Source organism: Elephas maximus, chromosome 10 (genome assembly GCF_024166365.1).
Source record: "Elephas maximus indicus isolate mEleMax1 chromosome 10, mEleMax1 primary haplotype, whole genome shotgun sequence".
Classification (NCBI taxonomy): Eukaryota; Metazoa; Chordata; class Mammalia; order Proboscidea; family Elephantidae; genus Elephas; species Elephas maximus.
In genome coordinates this window covers 85726505-85744222 of record NC_064828.1, presented here as the reverse complement: position 1 = coordinate 85744222, position 17718 = coordinate 85726505, and the positions used below count along the sequence as shown (strand labels likewise).

Here is a 17718-nt window from a genome sequence, read left to right as displayed (position 1 = left end):
TGTTAGTTAAGGTTGAGAGATTGATCTTTCCTGATGATGTGCCCAAAGTAAGTGAGTTGAAGTCTTGACATCCTTGCTTCTAAAGAACATTCTGGTTCAAACTATGGTGTTGGTGAAGAATATTGACTATACTATGGACTGCCAAAAGAACGAAAAAATCGGTCTTAGCAGAAATGCAACGAGGATGGTCCTTAGAAAATAAGATATAAAAGGTCTAATAATGTCTTAGAAATTAATAGATATAACTTAAAAAAAAAAAAAACTAAGGAAAAGAGGCCTTTGCCAGAAAGTGGAACCCAGAGTTAAGAAAAATGAGGAAAGATTAAGATCCCCTTGGCAGAAATTGGTATCAACAGGTTATAACAGGAAGCATCCAGCTTTCCCCATTGTAATGACAGGACAGACCAACCCTGAGCAAGGTACCAGGCAGGAACCTGGGTGAAACCAAGAAAGGGAAAAGAAGAAAGAGAGGTTTTAATATTGTATAAATACTGAACCCAGGTCTTTGTGCTCGAGAACTTTTATTTCTGCAGGTCTGTCCTGACTCAGGTCAAGGTGATTGGGCATTTGCGTATCCTTGCAGCTTTTTTTTTGCAGCTTTACCTGTTCTTCTAGTTGGCATTGCTACCTAGATAAAACTGGCCCGGAAGAGGTGAAGAATATCCTGTACGAGTGAAGAGGAGATTTAGTCCAAAAGTCATTAGGTGGGGCTAGGCAAGCTAGGTATCTACGTTGGGGGGAGGGGGAGGCCGTGGAAATGACCTGGCACGTGAGTCAGAGCCCGAGTGGGGTGAGGAGAGCACTTGAACAAGGGAAGGGGTGGGGGTGCAAGCTGTCGCAGCGGCATTCCAGCATGAAGTGTCAAAGCCTGAGTAGAGTGAGGAAAGCACACACTTGGGGTGAGGGATGTTAGCGGTGCAGGAGCAGCCCAGTGTGGGGTACTGAAGCTGAGTGGGGTTAGGAGGATATGCACACAGCTGGTGGAGGAGGGAAGGTATAGGATGAGGGCAGTGGCAGGAGACTGGTTATGTATGGGGAAAGGGGAACAGACTGATCAATGAGTAAACGTATTGAGAATAATGGGAGGCAAGGTTCTCACTATTGGAGAAAAACAACAACAAAAAAACAAACCCGTTGCCATTGAATCAATTCTGACTTATAGCGACCCTGTCGGACAGAGTAGCGCTATGAGCGGGCCAAATGTGGGCCTTGCCCGGCGTGCAAGGAAAGCCAGTGATCAAGATACTGGCCTTTGGGGAATCGAAAGCAACTTTTACTGTGAGCCGGCAAGCAAAGAGTCAGGAGGTTTTCTCAGATCAGGCTCCCCGCTCCAGGGGTGTGCTACACATTTATGGGGCAGCTGAATAAAGAAGTTATACATATTCATTAAAATTTCTGGGGAATCATATGCATAATTAACAGCAGGGCACGGGAAGGTCTCTGGGCTGGATGCTGGTGTCGGACCTCTTGCATCTGAATGTTTTCCCTTAGTTTTGCACTGCAGCGCTTTGGTTCCTTCCAGTCTTTTAATGGCACTTTTTTTTTATTCCAGATATGTCATCTTAAGAACCTGAGAAGCTTCCCTGCGCATGCGTGCAGGCTGTAGCTGATCTTAACTGGTTTGAGCCACCAGTCTCTAACACCCAGGTGGAAATTTTCCAGGAAGGTTGGAAGCTGGAAAACAACTCAAAAATATCTTTAGTGGGTGTGGTAGAGTTTCCTGTTTGTCACCATCCCAAAACTGCCCCATCAGCTTTCCAAGGAGTGGCTGGTGGATTCGAACTGCCAAACTTTTCGTTGGCAGCTGAGCCCTTAACCACTGCACTACCAGGGCTCTCACTGTTGGAGTGAAAGATATAAATATGGAAAGATATAAAACTAGATTGGAATTGAGGGACTAAAGTAAAATCATGGTTATATCACGTTAATCAAGTGATCTAAGTGTTCTAGGGTAAAAATACCACAAAGTTTAATAAAGTAAAAAGAAAAGTTTTATTCGGCGTATATTGAAAGAGGCAAAAGTTGGAAACGGACAAGCATGCTGCCAGAGCCATGTCTGCCTGAATCCAAGGAAATTACAGAATAGACAAAAATGGAAAAATGGACAAGCACGCTGCTAGAGCCATGTCTGTGCAAGTCCAAGGAATATTACAAAATAAGCAAAAGTGGGAAAATAGACAAGCATGCTGCCACAGCCATGTCCGAAGAATGTTACAGGATGACCAGTATGTATTAACATTACAAAATGGGCAAATTCACTGAAAGCTTCACCTTTTCACAGACTGGCTAGAAAGTGTTAAGTCACTGTGATTCTACATTTTGAATTGTCTTTCTTAATAATCATTGGTACATGTTTCTGTAAGAACAATCAAGAGGGTCTTCATTGGTCTAACAAATTTTACTGTTCACTAAATGCTAACAGAGAAAGATAAGAGTAGAAAGTATGTGGGTCTTTTGTGCTGTTTATGGTTTATTTATGTGAAAAATTCTCTAAAAGATGTTTTCCAAGATTGTCCTAGCTATTGTCCGTATACCTCAGGGTGTAGTTGATGGGTCCTTGTGAGTCCGGCTCCAGCTGGTTCACATTCTAGGACAAGCAATAATGGCTCCAATATTATTTCCTAAATCGAAAGTTAATATCACCAGTAATAACACAAATGTAGATCATGTATCATGTGAGAGGATACAATGAGAAGAACACAGCATTACTTCTGTAGCATTCCTGCCAAAAACACAAAACGTGAAGCTAAAACCATGAGGAAACATCAGATAAACTCATAAGGAAGAAAATTCACAAAGTAACTGTCTTGTAATCTTCAAAAGTTTCAAGGTCACGGAAGACAAGGAGAGTCTGAGAAACTGTTCCAGACTGAAGGAGACAAAAGAGACTTGTCAATTTAATGCAAAATGTGATGTGAATTGAACCTTTTGCTCTCCAGAGGATATTATCGGAACAATTGCTGAAACTTGAATGGGTCTCTGAATTAGATGGTAATAATATTATTGGAACCCTGGTGGCACGGTGATTAGGAACTCGGCTGCTAACCAAAAGGTCTGCAGTTCAAATCCACCAGCTGCTCCTTGGAAACCCTATGGAGCAGTTCTACTCTGTCCTGTAATGTCACTATGAGTCAGAATCGACCTGATTGCAACAGGTCTTTTTTTTTTAATAACATTATTGCCATCTAATAATTGATGTTAATTTCCTAATTCTGAAGGTTGTATGGTAGTTCTGTAGGAGTGTCTCTGTAGGAATTATACACTAAATTGTGTAGGCGTGGTGGTGTCAGAGAGTAAACTGGAGTTTCTGTTAAAATTAAAGCAAAGAGTTTTATTGAAGGAACAGAGCAATCCGGACAGGGCAGCACTTCGTGAGGATTCACAAAAGTACTCTGACAAAAGGAATTCTTCAGTTTAAGTACAGAAAATTCAGGAACTTACAAGGAAAAAAATTCTGATTGGTTGACATTTACAAAATCATACTTTAACAGACACCAGACAATTATGAGATCCCAAGCATCGTTTTGTTAACCTTAAAGTTTGAGTCAGTTAACATCTTGCTAATCTATGGATATTTTGGGGGCCAGCCTGAGTGAATAGTTTTCCTGAGAGCATGCTGTGAGAGGAAGGGAGGGGAGGGGAGCCCGAAGGCTTCCTGAGGTATTCTGGCTAGCTGACTTTAGAATCAGCTCAAAAAGCGCAGTAAACAGCAGAAATGGAGTCTGGCCTACATCTTTGGCAGGAAGCCTTCATTATGCCAACCACCTAGATTTTGGGGGCTCCTTCTTATTTCCAGATGGTTCAGGAAAACAAGTTCTTTGTTTTATTCTTAGAAGTTTCTTTCTGTTCAAAGTTAGTATTTTTAATTATTATAAGTGTACAATTCAATGATGTTAATTACATTTATCTTATTGAATTATTTTTTTTAATAATTTTTATTGAGCTTTAAGTGAACGTTTACAAATCAAGTCAGTCTGACACATATAAGCTTATATACACCTTACTCCATACTCCCACTTAATCTCCCCCTAATGAGTCAGCCCTTCCAGTCTCTCCTTTCGTGACAATTTTGCCAGTTTCTAACCCTCTCTACCCTCCTATCTCCCCTCTGGACAGGAGATGCCAACACAGTCTCAAGTGTCCACCTGGTACAAGTAGCTCACTCTTCACCAGCATCTCTCTCCAACCCATTGTCCAGTCCAATCCATGTCTGATGAGTTGTCTTCAGGAATGGTTCCTGTCCTGGGCCAACAGAAGATTTGGGGACCATGAACGCTAGGATTCCTCTAGTCTCAGTCAGAGCATTAAGTCTGGTCTTTTTATGAGAATTTGGGGTCTGCATCCCACTGATCTCCTGCTCCCTCAGGGGTTCTCTGTTGTGCTCCCTGTCAGGGCAGTCATTGGTTGTGGCCGGGCACCATCTAGTTCCTCTGGTCTCAGGACGATGTAAGTCTCTGGTTCTTGTGGCTCTTTCTGTCTCTTGGGCTCATGTTATTGTGTGACCTTGGTGTTCTTCATGCTCCTTTGATCCAGGTGGGTTGAGACCAATTGATGCATCTTAGATGGCTGCTGGTTAGCATTTAAGACCCCAGACGCCTCATTTCAAAGTGGGCTGCAGAATGTTTTCATAATAGAATTATTTTGCCAATTGGCTTAGAAGTCCCCTTAAGCCATAGTCCCCAAACCCCCGCCCTTGCTCCGCTGACCTTTGAAGCATTCAGTTTATCCCGGAAACTTCTTTGCTTTTGGTCCAGTCCAGTTGAGCTGACCTTCCCTGTATTGAGTATTGTCCTTCCCTTCACCTTAAGTAGTTCTTATCTACTAACTAATCAGTAAATAACCCTCTCCCACCCTCCCTCCCTCCCCACCTCGTAACCACAAAAGTATGTGTTTTTCTCAATTTATACCATTTCTCAAGATCTTATAATAGTGGTCTTATACAATATTTGTCCTTTTGCCTCTGACTAATTTCACTGAGCATAATGCCTTCCAGGTTCCTCCATGTTATGAAATGTTTCACAGATTCGTCACTGCTCTTTATCGATGTGTAGTATTCCATTGTGTGAATATACCATAATTTATTTAACCATTCATCCGTTGATGGACACCTTGTTTGCTTCCAGCTTTTTGCTATTGTAAACAGAGCTGCAATAAACATGGGTGTGCATATATCTGTTCGTGCGAAGGCTCTTATTTCTCTAGGGTATATTCCAAGGATTATTGAATTATTTTTAAGTTTAAAAATTATCTAGACAGGAGCAGTGTGAAGAGGGGACAGACCAACCCCTGGATCCACGAAAGCTCTTGTGCTGCTTCATCCCCACGCCTGGTGCCTGAGTCCGCTGCCATCACCACTATGCCCAAGAGAATAGCTGAAGAGGATGCTAAAGGAGATAAAGCCAAAGTGAAGGAGAAACCACAAAGGAGACCTGCAAGGTTATCTGCTAAACCTGTTCCTCCAAAGCCAGAGCCTGAAGCCTGAAAACCTGTTGCAATGGAGTCGATTCCGATTTACAGCGACCCTGTAGGACAGAGTAGAACTGCCCCAAAGGGTTTCCAAGGATGGCTGGTGAATTTGAACTGACGACCTTTTAGTAAGCAGCTGTAGCTCTTAGCCACTGCACCACCAGGGCTCCGAAGACTAAAAAGGCCCTTGCAAAGAAAGAAGAGAAGGTACTCAAAGGGAAAAAGCGGAAAGCTGATGCTGGCCAGAATGGGAATGACCCTGCAGAAAATGGAGATGCCCAAACAGACCAGGCACAGAAAGCCGAAGGTGCTGGAGATGCCAGTGAAGCGTGTGCACTTTTGGTAACTGTGTAATTCTGGTGACTGTACAGTTTGAAATACTATTTTTATCAAGTTTTATAAAAACGCAGAATTTTATTTACTTTTTTATTGTTTTTTGGGGAAGGGGCAGATGACACTAAGAGAATTTCTCCGAAGCTGGTTTGATGTGGAGTTTTGGGAGATTTCCTCTTGGTTCCCAGGAGGAGGGAGTCCTTGATGTTGGCACACATTTGCCACCTTGGCACAAATGCCTTGTGGTGTGGAAAAACTAAAATTTGTTTTTACGGCCCCATGTCCTCTTCTCCCTCTCTGCCTTCAACATAGACTTGACTCCCATAACCTCGGAGACCTGTTGGGATCTGACCCCCCAAAATTAATTACAAGCATGTCAGGCAATGTGGACTTCCCAGGAATGCCATCTCAATGGCATCCCTCAAAATAACAATGGTTCCCTTTTTTAGATTGTGGATCTTCAGACTGATACTTCTGCCATTTTCATTTCGTTTTTCTGAAAGTCAGGGTCGGCTTGTGAAACGCTGTTATAACAACATGTTAAATGTGAAATGTCAACCCTCACTCTAAACTTTCTCTGTTCAGAGCATCAGATGAAGAATTCATTGGGTTTTATAGTGGCTTTCTGATTTTTGAGGTCTATTGAAGAAGGGAGTTTGAAAGTTGTTGTATACTATTGATGATTGTCTGCCCATGTCCTGCCTGAAATACATGATCGTTTATAAAAAGTATCTTTAATAAAGCTTGATACAGTTTGGCTTGGGAAAAAAAATTATCTAGAGCAAAAAAAGAAGGTTAAAGATATTAGATAAACAAAAACGGAGTGTTTACTGCCAACAAACCAGATAAGTAAAGTAACAGAGAACAAAGAAAGGGGTAAATCCATCTAGAAGGACATTGACTGTAGAATTTTAAAATAAAATAAGTGACAATAATAACATAGGAGTTAGTAGGGGAATATGTGGAGCTAAAGGTTCTAAAATTTTCTTACGTTTTCTGAGAGAAAGGTAAATGTACTGATTAACTTTAGATTTTCATAAGTCGAGGATGCATACTATAGTTTTTAAGATTCACAATAAAAAATAGAAAAATAATACATAACTTCAAAGAGGGTAGAAAATGAAGGCCAAAAAAAAGGAGAGAAAAAGGAACATAGAACATATAGACAAGCACATAATAATATAATTGTTTTTAATCCAAATATATCAGAATTTACATTAATTGTATATGGACTAAGTGCTTCAATTAAAAGACAAAGATTGGATAAAATTGGATCAGACTAGATTAAAAAAAACCAGAAACCAACTACCTGCTGTTGACAAGAGACACATCTAAAACAAGGATACAGAAAGTTTGAGAGGCATACTACTCAGCCATAAAGAGGAATGAAGTCCCAATGCATGCCACTACACGGCTAAACCTTGAACACATCTCGCTGTGTGAAATAAGTCACTTGCAAAAGCACAAATATTGTATGTTCTCACTTATATGAAATAAGCAATTTTTTTTGAGAGCCAAAGGAGAGTAAAAATGTACCATGTTAACAAGAAGAGATGATTGTTACGGCTTTGTTAGTATTAGACAACACAGATTTCAAGGTAAAAAAGCGTAACTGGAAATAAAATAGCTACTTTGTAGTGATTACCGATTCAATTCACCAGATGATACAATAAGTCTATATTTTAGTTCGCCTAATAATTACGGCTTAAAAGACATAAAGCAAAAATTAACAGAACTGAGGACTAAGGTGTGCCTGACCCAAGCCACGGTATTTTAATTCGGCTCACATGCACGTGAAAGCTGGACGATGAATAAGGAAGACTGAAGAAGAATTGACACCTTTGAATTCTGGTGTTGGCAAAGAATATTGAATATACCATGGACTGCCAGAAGAGTAAACGGATCTATCTTGGAAGAAGTACAGCCAGAGTGCTCCTAAGATGCACAGATGGCAAGACTTCGTCTCATGTATCTCGGACATGTTGTCAGGAGGGATCAGTCCCTGGAGAAGGACATTATGCTTGGTCAAGTGGAGGGTCAGCAAAAGAGGAAGACCCTCAACAAGATGGATTGACACAGTGGTTGCAACAATGGGCTCAAGCAGAGCAACGATTGTGAGGATGGTGCAGGACCAGGCAGTTTTTCATTCTGTTTTACATGGGGATGCTATGAGTTGGAACCAACTTGATGGCACCTAACAACAACACAAAGAGAAACTGGCAAATCCATAATAAGGTTATATTTTTTGCCATCTCTCAGTAACTGATAGGTCCAGCAGCCAAAAATCAGTAAGGACATGGAAGATTTGAACACAATGAACAAACTTGATTTAATGGACATATCAGTATATAAAACAGTATATAAAAGCATCCAAAAACTGCAGAATACATATTCTTTTTTTTTTAATAATTTTTGTTGTGCCTTAAGTGAAAGTTTACAAACCAAGTCAGTCTTTCACACAAAAACCCATATACACCTTGCTACACACTCCCAATTACTCTCCCCCTAACGAGACAGCCCGCTCTCTCCCTCCACTCTCGGTTTTCGTGCCCATTTCGCCAGCTTCTAACCCCCTCCACCCTCTCATCTCCCCTCCAGGGAGGAGATGCCAACATAGTCTCAAGTGTCCACCTGATCCAAGAAGCTCACTCCTCACCAGCATCCCTCTCCAACCCATTGTCTAGTCCAATCCATGTCTGAAGAGTTGGCTTCAGGAATGGTTCCTGTCCTAGGCCAACAGAAGGTCTGGGGGCCATGACCACCGGGGTCCTTCCAGTCTCAGTCAGACCATTAAGTCTGGTCTTATGAGAATTTGGGGTCTGCATCCCACTTCTCTCCTGCTCCCTCAGGGATTCTCTGTTGTGTTGTCTGTCAGGGCAGTCATTGGTTGTAGCCGGGCACCATCTAGTTCTTCTGGCCTCAGGATGATGTAGTCTCTGGTTCACGTGGCCCTTTCTGTCTCTTGGGCTCATAATCGCCTTGTGTCCTTGGTGTTCTTCATTCTGCTTTGCTCCAGGTGGGTTGAGACCAACTGATGCATCTTAGATGGCTGCTTGCTAGCTTTTAAGACCCCAGACATCACTCTTCAAAGTGGTATGCAGAATGTTTTCTTAATAGACTTTATTATGCCAATTGACTTAGATGTCCCCTGAAACCATGGTCCCCAGACCCCTGTCCCTGCTATGCTGGCCTTCGAAGCATTCGGTTTATTCAGGAAATTTCTTTGCTTTTGGTTGAGTCCAATTGTGCTGACCTCCCCTCTATTGTGCACTGTCTTTCCCTTCACCTAAAGTAGTTCTTATCTATTATCCAATTAGTGAATGCCCTCTCCCACCCTCCCTCCCTCCCCTTCTCTTGTAACCACAAAAGAATATTTTCTCCTCAGTTTAAACTATCTCTCAAGTTCTTATAATAGTGGTCTTATACAATATTTGTCCTTTTGCAACTGACTGATTTCACTCAGCATAATGCCTTCCAGGTTCCTCCATGTTATGAAATGTTTCACAGATTCCTCACTGTTCTTTATCGATGCGTAGTATTCCATTGTGTGAGTATACCATAATTTATTTCTCCATTCATCCGTTGATGGACACCTTGGTTGCTTCCATCTTTTTACTATTGTAAACAGTGCTGCAATAAACATGGGTGTGCATATATCTGTTCATGTAAAGGCTCTTATTTCTCTAGGATATATTCCAAGGAGTGGGATTGCTGGATCATATGGTAGTTCTATTTCTAGCCTTTTAAGGAAATGCCAAATCGATTTCCAAAGTAGTTGTACCATTTGACGTTCCCACCAGCAGTATAGAAGTGTTCCAATCTCTCCACAGCCACTCCAACATTTATTATTTTGTGTTTTTTAGACTAATGCCAGCCTTGTTGGAGTGAGATAAAATCTCATTGTAGTTTTTTGATCTGCATTTCTCTAATGGCTAATGATCATGAACATTTCCTCATGTATCTGTTAGCTACCTGAATGTCTTCTTTAGTGAAGTGTCTATTCATAACTTTTGCCCATTTTTTAATTGGGTTATTTGTCTTTTTGCAGTTGAGTTTTTGCAGTATCATGTAGATTCTAGAGATCAGGTGCTGATCAGAAATGTCATAGCTAAAAACTTTTCCCAGCCAGTCAAAAAAAATTTTTTTTGTAGGTAGTCTTTTTACTCTTTTGGTAAAGTCTTTGGATGAGCATAGGTGTTTGATTTTTAAGAGCTCCCAGTTATCTAGTTTTTCTTCTGCATTCTTTATAATGTTTTGTATACTGTTTATGCCATGTATGAGGGCTCCTAACATTGCCCTTATTTTTTCTTCCATGATCTTTATCGTTTTAGGTTTTATATTTCAGTCTTTGATCCATTTTGAGTTAGTTTTTGTGCATGGAATGAGGTATGGGTCTTGTTTCATTTTTTTGCAGATGGATATCCAGTTATGCCAGCACCATTTGTTAAAAAGACTGTCTTTTCCCCATTTAACTGTTTTGGGGCCTTCGTCAAATATCAACTGCTCATATGTGGATGGATTTATGTCTGGATTCTCAATTCTGTTCCATTGGTCCATGTATTTGTTGTTGAACCAGTACCAGGCTGTTTTGACTACTGTGGTGGTATAATAGGATCTAAAATCAGGTAAAGTAAGGCCTCCCACTTTGTTCTTCTTTTTCAGAAATGCGTTATTTATCCAGGGCCTCCTTCCCTTCCGTATGAAGTTGGTGATTTGTTTCTCCATTTCATTAAAGAATGTTGTTGGGATTTGGATCGGAATTGCATTAAATGTATAGATTGCTTTTGGTAGAACAGACATTTTTATAATGTTAAGTCTCTCTATCCACGAGAAAGGTATGTTCTTCCACTTATGTAAGTCTCTTTTGGTTTCTTGCAGAAGTGTACTGTGGTTTTCTTTCTATAAGTCTTTTACATCTCTGGTAAGATTTATTCTTAAGTATTTTATCTTCTTGGGGGCTACTGTAAACGGCACTGATTTGGTGATTTCCTCTTCGATGTTCTTTTTGTTGGTGTAGAGGAATCCAACTGATTTTTGTATGTTTATCTTGTATCCCGATACTCTGCTGAACTCTTCTATCAGTTTCAGTAGTTTTCTGGAGGATTCCTTAGGGTTTTCTGTGTATAAGATCATGTCATCTGCAAAGAGAGATACTTTGACTTCTTCCTTGCCAATCTGGATGCCCTTTATTTCTTTATCTAGCCTAATTGCTCTGGCTAGGACTTCCAGCACAACGTTGAATAAGAGTGGTGATAAAGGGCATCCTTGTCTGGTTCCCGATCTCAGTGGGAATGTTTTCAGGCTCTCTCCATTTAGGGTGATGTTGGCTATTGGCTTTGTATAAATGTCCTTTATTATGTTGAGGAATTTTCCTTCTGTTCCAATTTTGATGAGAGTTTTTATCATGAATGAGTGTTGAACTTTGTCAAATGCCTTTTCTGCATCAATTGATAAAATCATGTGATTCTTATCTTTTGTTTTATTTATGTGATGGATTACATGAATTGTTTTTCTAATGTTGAACCATCCCTGCATACCTGGTATGAATCCCACTTGGTCACGGTGAATTATTTTTTTGATATGTTGTTGAATTCTATCGGCTAGAATTTTGTTGAGGATTTTTGCATCTACATTCATGAGGGATATAGGTCTATAATTTTTTTCTTGTGGTGTCTTTACCTGGTTTTGGTATCAGGGATATGGTGGCTTCATAGAATGAGTTTGGCAGTATTCCGTCCTTTCCTGTGCTCTGAAATACCTTTAGTAGTAGTGGTGTTATCTCTTCGCTGAAAGTTTGGTAGAACTCTGCAGTGAAGCCGTCTGGACCAGGGCTTTTTTTTGTTGGGAGTTTTCTGATTACCTTTTCAATCTCTTCTTTTGTTATGGGTCTATTTAGTTGTTCTATTTCTGTTTATGTTAGTTTAGGTAGGTAGCGTGCTTCTAGGAATTCATCCATTTCTTCTAGGTTTTCAAATTTGTTTGAGTATAGTTTTTCATCGTAATCTGATGTGATTCTTTTAATTTCAATTGGGTCAGTTGTAATATCGCCCATCTCATTTCTTATTTGGGTTATTTACTTCCTCTCCTGTTTTTCTTTTGTCAGTTTGGCCAGTGGTTTATCAATTTTGTTGAGTTTTTCAAAAAAACAGCTTTTGGTCTTGTTAATTCTTTCAATTGTTTTTCTGTTTTCTATTTCATTTAGTTCAGCTCTAATTTTTTAAATTTGTTTTCTTCTGGTGCCTGTGGGTTTCTTTCGTTCCTCTCCTTCTATTTGTTCAAGTTGTAGGGATAGTTCTTTGATTTTGGCCCTTTCTTCTTTTTGGATGTGTGCATTTATTGATATCAATTGGCCTCTGAGCTCCGCTTTTGTTGTGTCCCAAAGGTTGTGATAGGAAGGGTTTTCATTCTCATTGGATTCTCTGAATTTCTTTATTCCATCCTTAACGTCTTCTATAACCCAGTCTTTTCTGAGCAGGGTATTGTTCAGTTTCCAAGTGTTAGATTTCTTTTCCCTAGTTTTTCTGTTATTGATTTCTACTTTTATGGCCTTATGGTCAGAGGAGATGCTTTGTAATATTTCAATGTTTTGGATTCTGCTAAGGCTTGCTTTATGACCTAATATGTGGTCTATTCTAGAGAACGTTCCATGTGCACTAGAAAAGAAAGTATACTTGGTTGCTGTTGGGTAGAGTGTTCTGTATATGTCTATGAGGTCAAGTTGGTTGAGTGTGGCTTTTAGATCTTCCATGTCTTTATTGAGCTTCTTTCTGGATGTCTTGTCCTTCACTGAAAGTGGTGTGTTGAAGTCTCTTACTATTATTTTGGAGCTGTCTCTCTCACTTTCCAATGCTGATAGAGTTTGTTTTATGTACCTTGCAGCCCTGTCATTGGGTGCATAAATATTTAATATGGTTATATCTTCTTGGTGTATTGTCCCTTTAATCATTATATGGTGTCCTTCCTTATCCTTTCTGATTGACTTAACTTTAAAGTCTATTTTGTCAGAAATTAATATTGCCACTTCTGCTGTTTTTTGATTTTTGTTTGCTCAATATATTTTTTTCCATCCTTTGAGTTTTAATTCGTTTGTGTCTCTAAACCTAAGGTGTGTCTCTCGTAGGCAGCATATAGACAGATCTTGTTTTTTAATCCATTCTGCCACTCTCTGTCTCTTTATTGGTGCATTTAGTCCATTTACATTCAGGGTAATTATGGATAGGTATGAATTTAGTGCTATTATTTTGATGTCTTTTTTTGTATGTATTTTTGACAGTTTCTTTTTCCCACTTGATTTTATGTGCTGAGTAGGTTTTCTTTGTATATTGTCCTTTCCTCATATTTGTTGTTGTTGATTTTGTTTCTGCTGAGTCTGTATTTTTCCCTTGTATTTTATTTTGATGAGTAGGATAATTTGTCTCCTTTGTGGTTACCTTATTATTTACCCCTATTTTTCTAAATTTAAAACTAACTTTTATTTCTTTGTATTGCCGTATCTTCCTCTCTATATGGAAGGTGTATGATTACATTTCTTAGTCCCTCTTTATTATTTTAATGTTGTCTTCTTTTATATAAAAAAAATTTTTTTTTTTTCTTTTATATAATAACGTCACTATTACCCTGTTTTGGGTTTTTTTTTTTTTTTAATAATCTTGCTTTGTTTTTTTGGAGTTCCCTGTCTGAGTTGACTTCTGGTTGCTCTGCCCAGTGTTCTAGTCTTGGGTTGTTACCTGATATTATTGATTTTCTAACCAAAGAACTCCCTTTAGTATTTCTTGTAGTTTAGGTTTGGTTTTTACGAATTCTCTAAACTTGTGTTTATCTGGAAATGTCTTAATTTCACCTTTATATTTAAGAGACAGTTTTGCTGGATATATGATTCTTGGCAGGCAATTTTTTTCCCTTCAATTTTTTAAATATGTCATCCCATTGCCTTCTTGCCTGCATGGTTTCTGCTGAGTAGTCCGAGCTTATTCTTCTTGACTCTCCTATGTAGGTGACTTTTTGTTTATCCCTCGCTGCTCTTATAATTCTCTCTTTTATCTTTGGTTTTGGCAAGTCTGATTATAATATGTCTTGGTGACTTTCTTTTAACATCTACCTTATGTGTAGTTTGATGAGCATCTTGGATAGATATCTTCTCATCTTTCACAATATTAGGGAAGTTTTCTGCCAACGAATCCTCAACAATTTTCTCTGTATTTTCTGTTATCCCTCCCTGTTCTGTTACTCCAATCACTTGTAGGTTATTTCTCTTGATAGAGTCCCACATGATTCTTAAGGTTTCTTCATATTTTAAATTCTTTTATCTGATTTTTCTTCAAATATATTAGTGCCAAGTGATTTATCTTCAAGTTCAGAAATTCTAGCTTTTTACTTGCTCAATTCTGCTCCTCTGACTTTCGACTGAGTTGCCTAATTCTGTAGTTTTATTGTTAATCTTCTGAATTTTTGATTGCTGTCTGTCTATGGATTTTTCCAGCTTATTAAACTTTATATTATGTTCCTGAATAATCTTTCTAATTTCTTCAGTTGTTTTATCTGTGTGCTCCTTGGCTTGTTCTGCGTATTGCCTCATTTCCTTTCTGATGTCTTGAAGTGTTCTGTATATTAAACTTTTGTATTCTTCATCTGGTAATTCCAGGAATGCACTTCCATCTAGAAGATCCCTGGATTCTTTGTTTTGAGAGCCTGTTGAGGTGATCATGGTCTGTTTCTTTATGTGACTTGATATTGACTGTTGTCTCCGAGCCATCTAGAAGTTATTGTATTAGTTTATGGTTGTTTACTGTGTCATAGCTGCTTGCCTTGTTTTGTTTTGGTATACCCCTATGGGTTGCTTGAGTTTGCTAGCTTGATTATTTTCGCCTTTGGAGCTCTGGTATCCTGTCCCCAGCTGGCTAGAGCTGTTATCAAGTATATCAGTCTAGGAGTCCATTCAGTTTTCTTGTTTGAATTCAGCTCAGGTTTCCAGGTAGCTGATCAAGTGTGTGGTACAGGCTCTGTCCTACAGTCTTAGAGGGGCAGGGGTGACTGGCATATATACCGGTATCTGATGGCAGCAGGGGGTCACGCTCTGAACAAGGCAGGGGGCTTAAAACTGACCCCCATGTGTCTCTGAGGAAAACACGTCTCTGTCCTCTAGAGTGTGTGGGTGGGTGGGTTCTGCAGAGGGACCATGGGCACCCAAAGTTTTTGTTGTAAGGACTGGCAGGTACCAGTTATCTTTGGACCCCTGTTGCGGGTGGCTGGGTGACCTGCGTGGAGCTACCAGTCCTTAGGTTCCTGATGTGGGTAGGCGAGGACCTTGTTTAATAGCAAAGCAATGTCAAGCGTCAAACACCCACCTCTCCACTGCACAGCTGAAATGGTTGGAGATTGCCAACGAGGGCCTATTCTCCCAAAATAGGCCCACACAGGTCCATGTAGAAGGGAAAGGTGCTCAAAGTCCATGGACGGTTTAGGCCTGGAGAGGAGCCACTTCTGTCCTGAGCTCCCCCAGTTAATGGAGTTAGCAAATTATCTTTTCCCCCCAGTTGCAAATTTTTTCCTTCCCCAAGGCCGGGAGGATGGCTCTAGGTGCTCACCAGGGTCTATCTCAGGCCCAGGGATTCAGCCGCTGAAGCTGGCTTGGGGGTGGGGGGGGCACATTAAAATATACTCATGTACTTAGCTTTTGCAGGGAGCACCGTTCTCCTCAGGTTCCAGAGGTGTGAGTAGGCTGTGTGGCTGACTGCTTCTCTGTGAGGAAACTGTGACCAAATGCTAGTACCAACCTGCCACCGCCATGACCGCCCCCGCTCCAGGAATGGTGCCTAAGGGCTCCCTGCAATTCAGGTCAGGTAACTCTTCTCCACTTCTGAACGGTCTCTTCCTCCCCCTGCCCCTCGGTTCACTGTCTAAGCTTGCCTTTGATGCTCAGGGCTCCCAGCTGGTCACAAATATACTCATTTCACTTGGTTTTTTTTGGTCTTTGTTATAAGGAGGGCTCACTGGAAGCGTCTGTCTATTCTGCCATCTTGGCTCCGCCTCCTACATATTCTTTTTAAGACCAAGTATTATTTAGAAAACTTGAATATATACAAGATACAAGGCAATTATTGACAAATTTCAAATGATTGAAATTACAGTGTGTGTTTTGTGATCACAATGCAATTATACAAGAACTGAATAACAAAAAGATAACTAGAAAATAAATCTGCTTTGTGTATGCAAATTGTATTAGTCAGCTTTAGTTAGGCCGCACTGAAAACAAACAACCTCAAACTCTCCTTTATATATTTCTCATTCATGTTAGTGTTGTTGCTGCTGTGGCTCTGCTCTGGGTTAGCTTCAGGTCTGCTTTCTGTGTCTTATTATTCTGGGACTCAGGCAAAGGAGCAGCCCCTATGTGGGACATACCTATCTCATGGTAGAAGGCACTGGCATGCGGAAAGTCTAGTTGAGCCACACAAACAAATTTAAAGGCTCTGCTCCAATATGGCATATATCTATCTACTCACATTCCACTGGCCTAAGGAAGCCACATGGCCAAGTCCAAAATTAATGAGGTGGGCATGTATAATCCTTTTACAGGTTAAAACCAAAACCAAACACAACCAAACCCATTGCCATCGAGTCAATTCTGACTCAGTGATGCTATGGGACACAACAGAACATAGGATGTCCAAGGAGTGGCTGGCAGATTTGAACTGCTGACCTTTTGGTTAGCAGCTGAGCTCTTATTCACTACGCCACCAGGGTTCCACTTGCAGGTTCTAGGAAACCAAAACCCCTCGCCATGGAGTCAACTCATAGTGACTCTATAGGCCAAAGTAGAACTGCCCCATAGAGTTTCCAAGCAGCACCTGGTGGATTTGAACCGCTGACCTTTTGGTTAGCAGCCATAGCACTTAACAAGTACACCACCAGGGTTTCCATTTCTAGGTTAAGAGAGAGTAAATAATCAAGAAAAAAATGCGGTCTATCACCTAAATTAAGAAATACATTTCTAAATAATCCATGAGTCAAGAAATAAATCACAATGGAAACTAGAAGAAAAATAAAAGTACCAAAAAAAAAAAAGACAACATATTAAAACACTTGGATGCAGCTAAAGCAGTTCTTAGAGGAAAAGTTATACTTAAATATACGTATTAAAAATGAAGAAAAACTGAAAATGGGGTAAGCATTCATCTCAAGAAGGGAGAAAAAGGGTTGTTCCGTAATGGTTGTGTCTTGGGAGGGGTACCAGGTGCCTGAGGGACAGGAGCAGGAAGGAGAATTACTTTTCAATGCATATCCTTTATATTTTTTAAATTTTATACCGTGTGCACTTACAATTCAGTTTTAGAAGAACACCATATTGAATACGGCTTTGAATACTTCCATTTCTTGTATACATTTGACTTGAGGGGCTTGCAAGGAAAAAAAGAGTGAAAATAGAGTGGTTTAGTAATGAGGAAGGAGATATAACCATAGTACAAAAAAGAAAAAGATCAAAAGAATTTTGAGAGACTGTAATATCCAACTCTATGGCAGCAAATTTGAAGTTCTAGAGATAATGGATTATTTCCTATTAAAATACAAACTATCAGATTTGACCCAAGAAGAAATGAAAAACCAGAATAGATTACTTACCATAGAAGAAATTGCAAAGAGATTAAAAATCTATTATTAAAAAAGGAGCTAGTGAAGCCATGGAGGCTGGATGAACCCTGAAAGCATTGCCCTGAGATAATCCTTAAAACTTAAAACAAAAATTTCCCCTGAAATGTTCAAGCCAAACAATGGTTCGGCTTAACTAGTAAAAAATGTCTGCCTTAAGCATTATACTCTTTTAAGAACTATCTTTACAAGATCAAAGTGACAACAGCAACTGGAAAGACTAGATAGGAACCTAAGAGGACAGTGCCTTTATGTTTATGGGGAGGAAAAACTCAG

General features: G+C 39.8%; 1 protein-coding gene across 1 annotated transcript in view; it reads left to right on the top strand.

The window, feature by feature from the left end:
• Positions 1 to 5356: 5356 nt before the first annotated feature.
• The window catches only part of LOC126083701 (non-histone chromosomal protein HMG-17-like), a 30790-nt gene continuing 18428 nt past the window's right edge, over positions 5357 to 17718 (top strand). Inside the window, exons 1-2 of the mRNA XM_049897536.1 lie at positions 5357 to 5476; positions 5641 to 5808. Coding sequence (XP_049753493.1) covers positions 5357 to 5476; positions 5641 to 5808 — 288 coding nt within the window. The remainder of the gene's footprint in view (positions 5477 to 5640; positions 5809 to 17718) is intronic.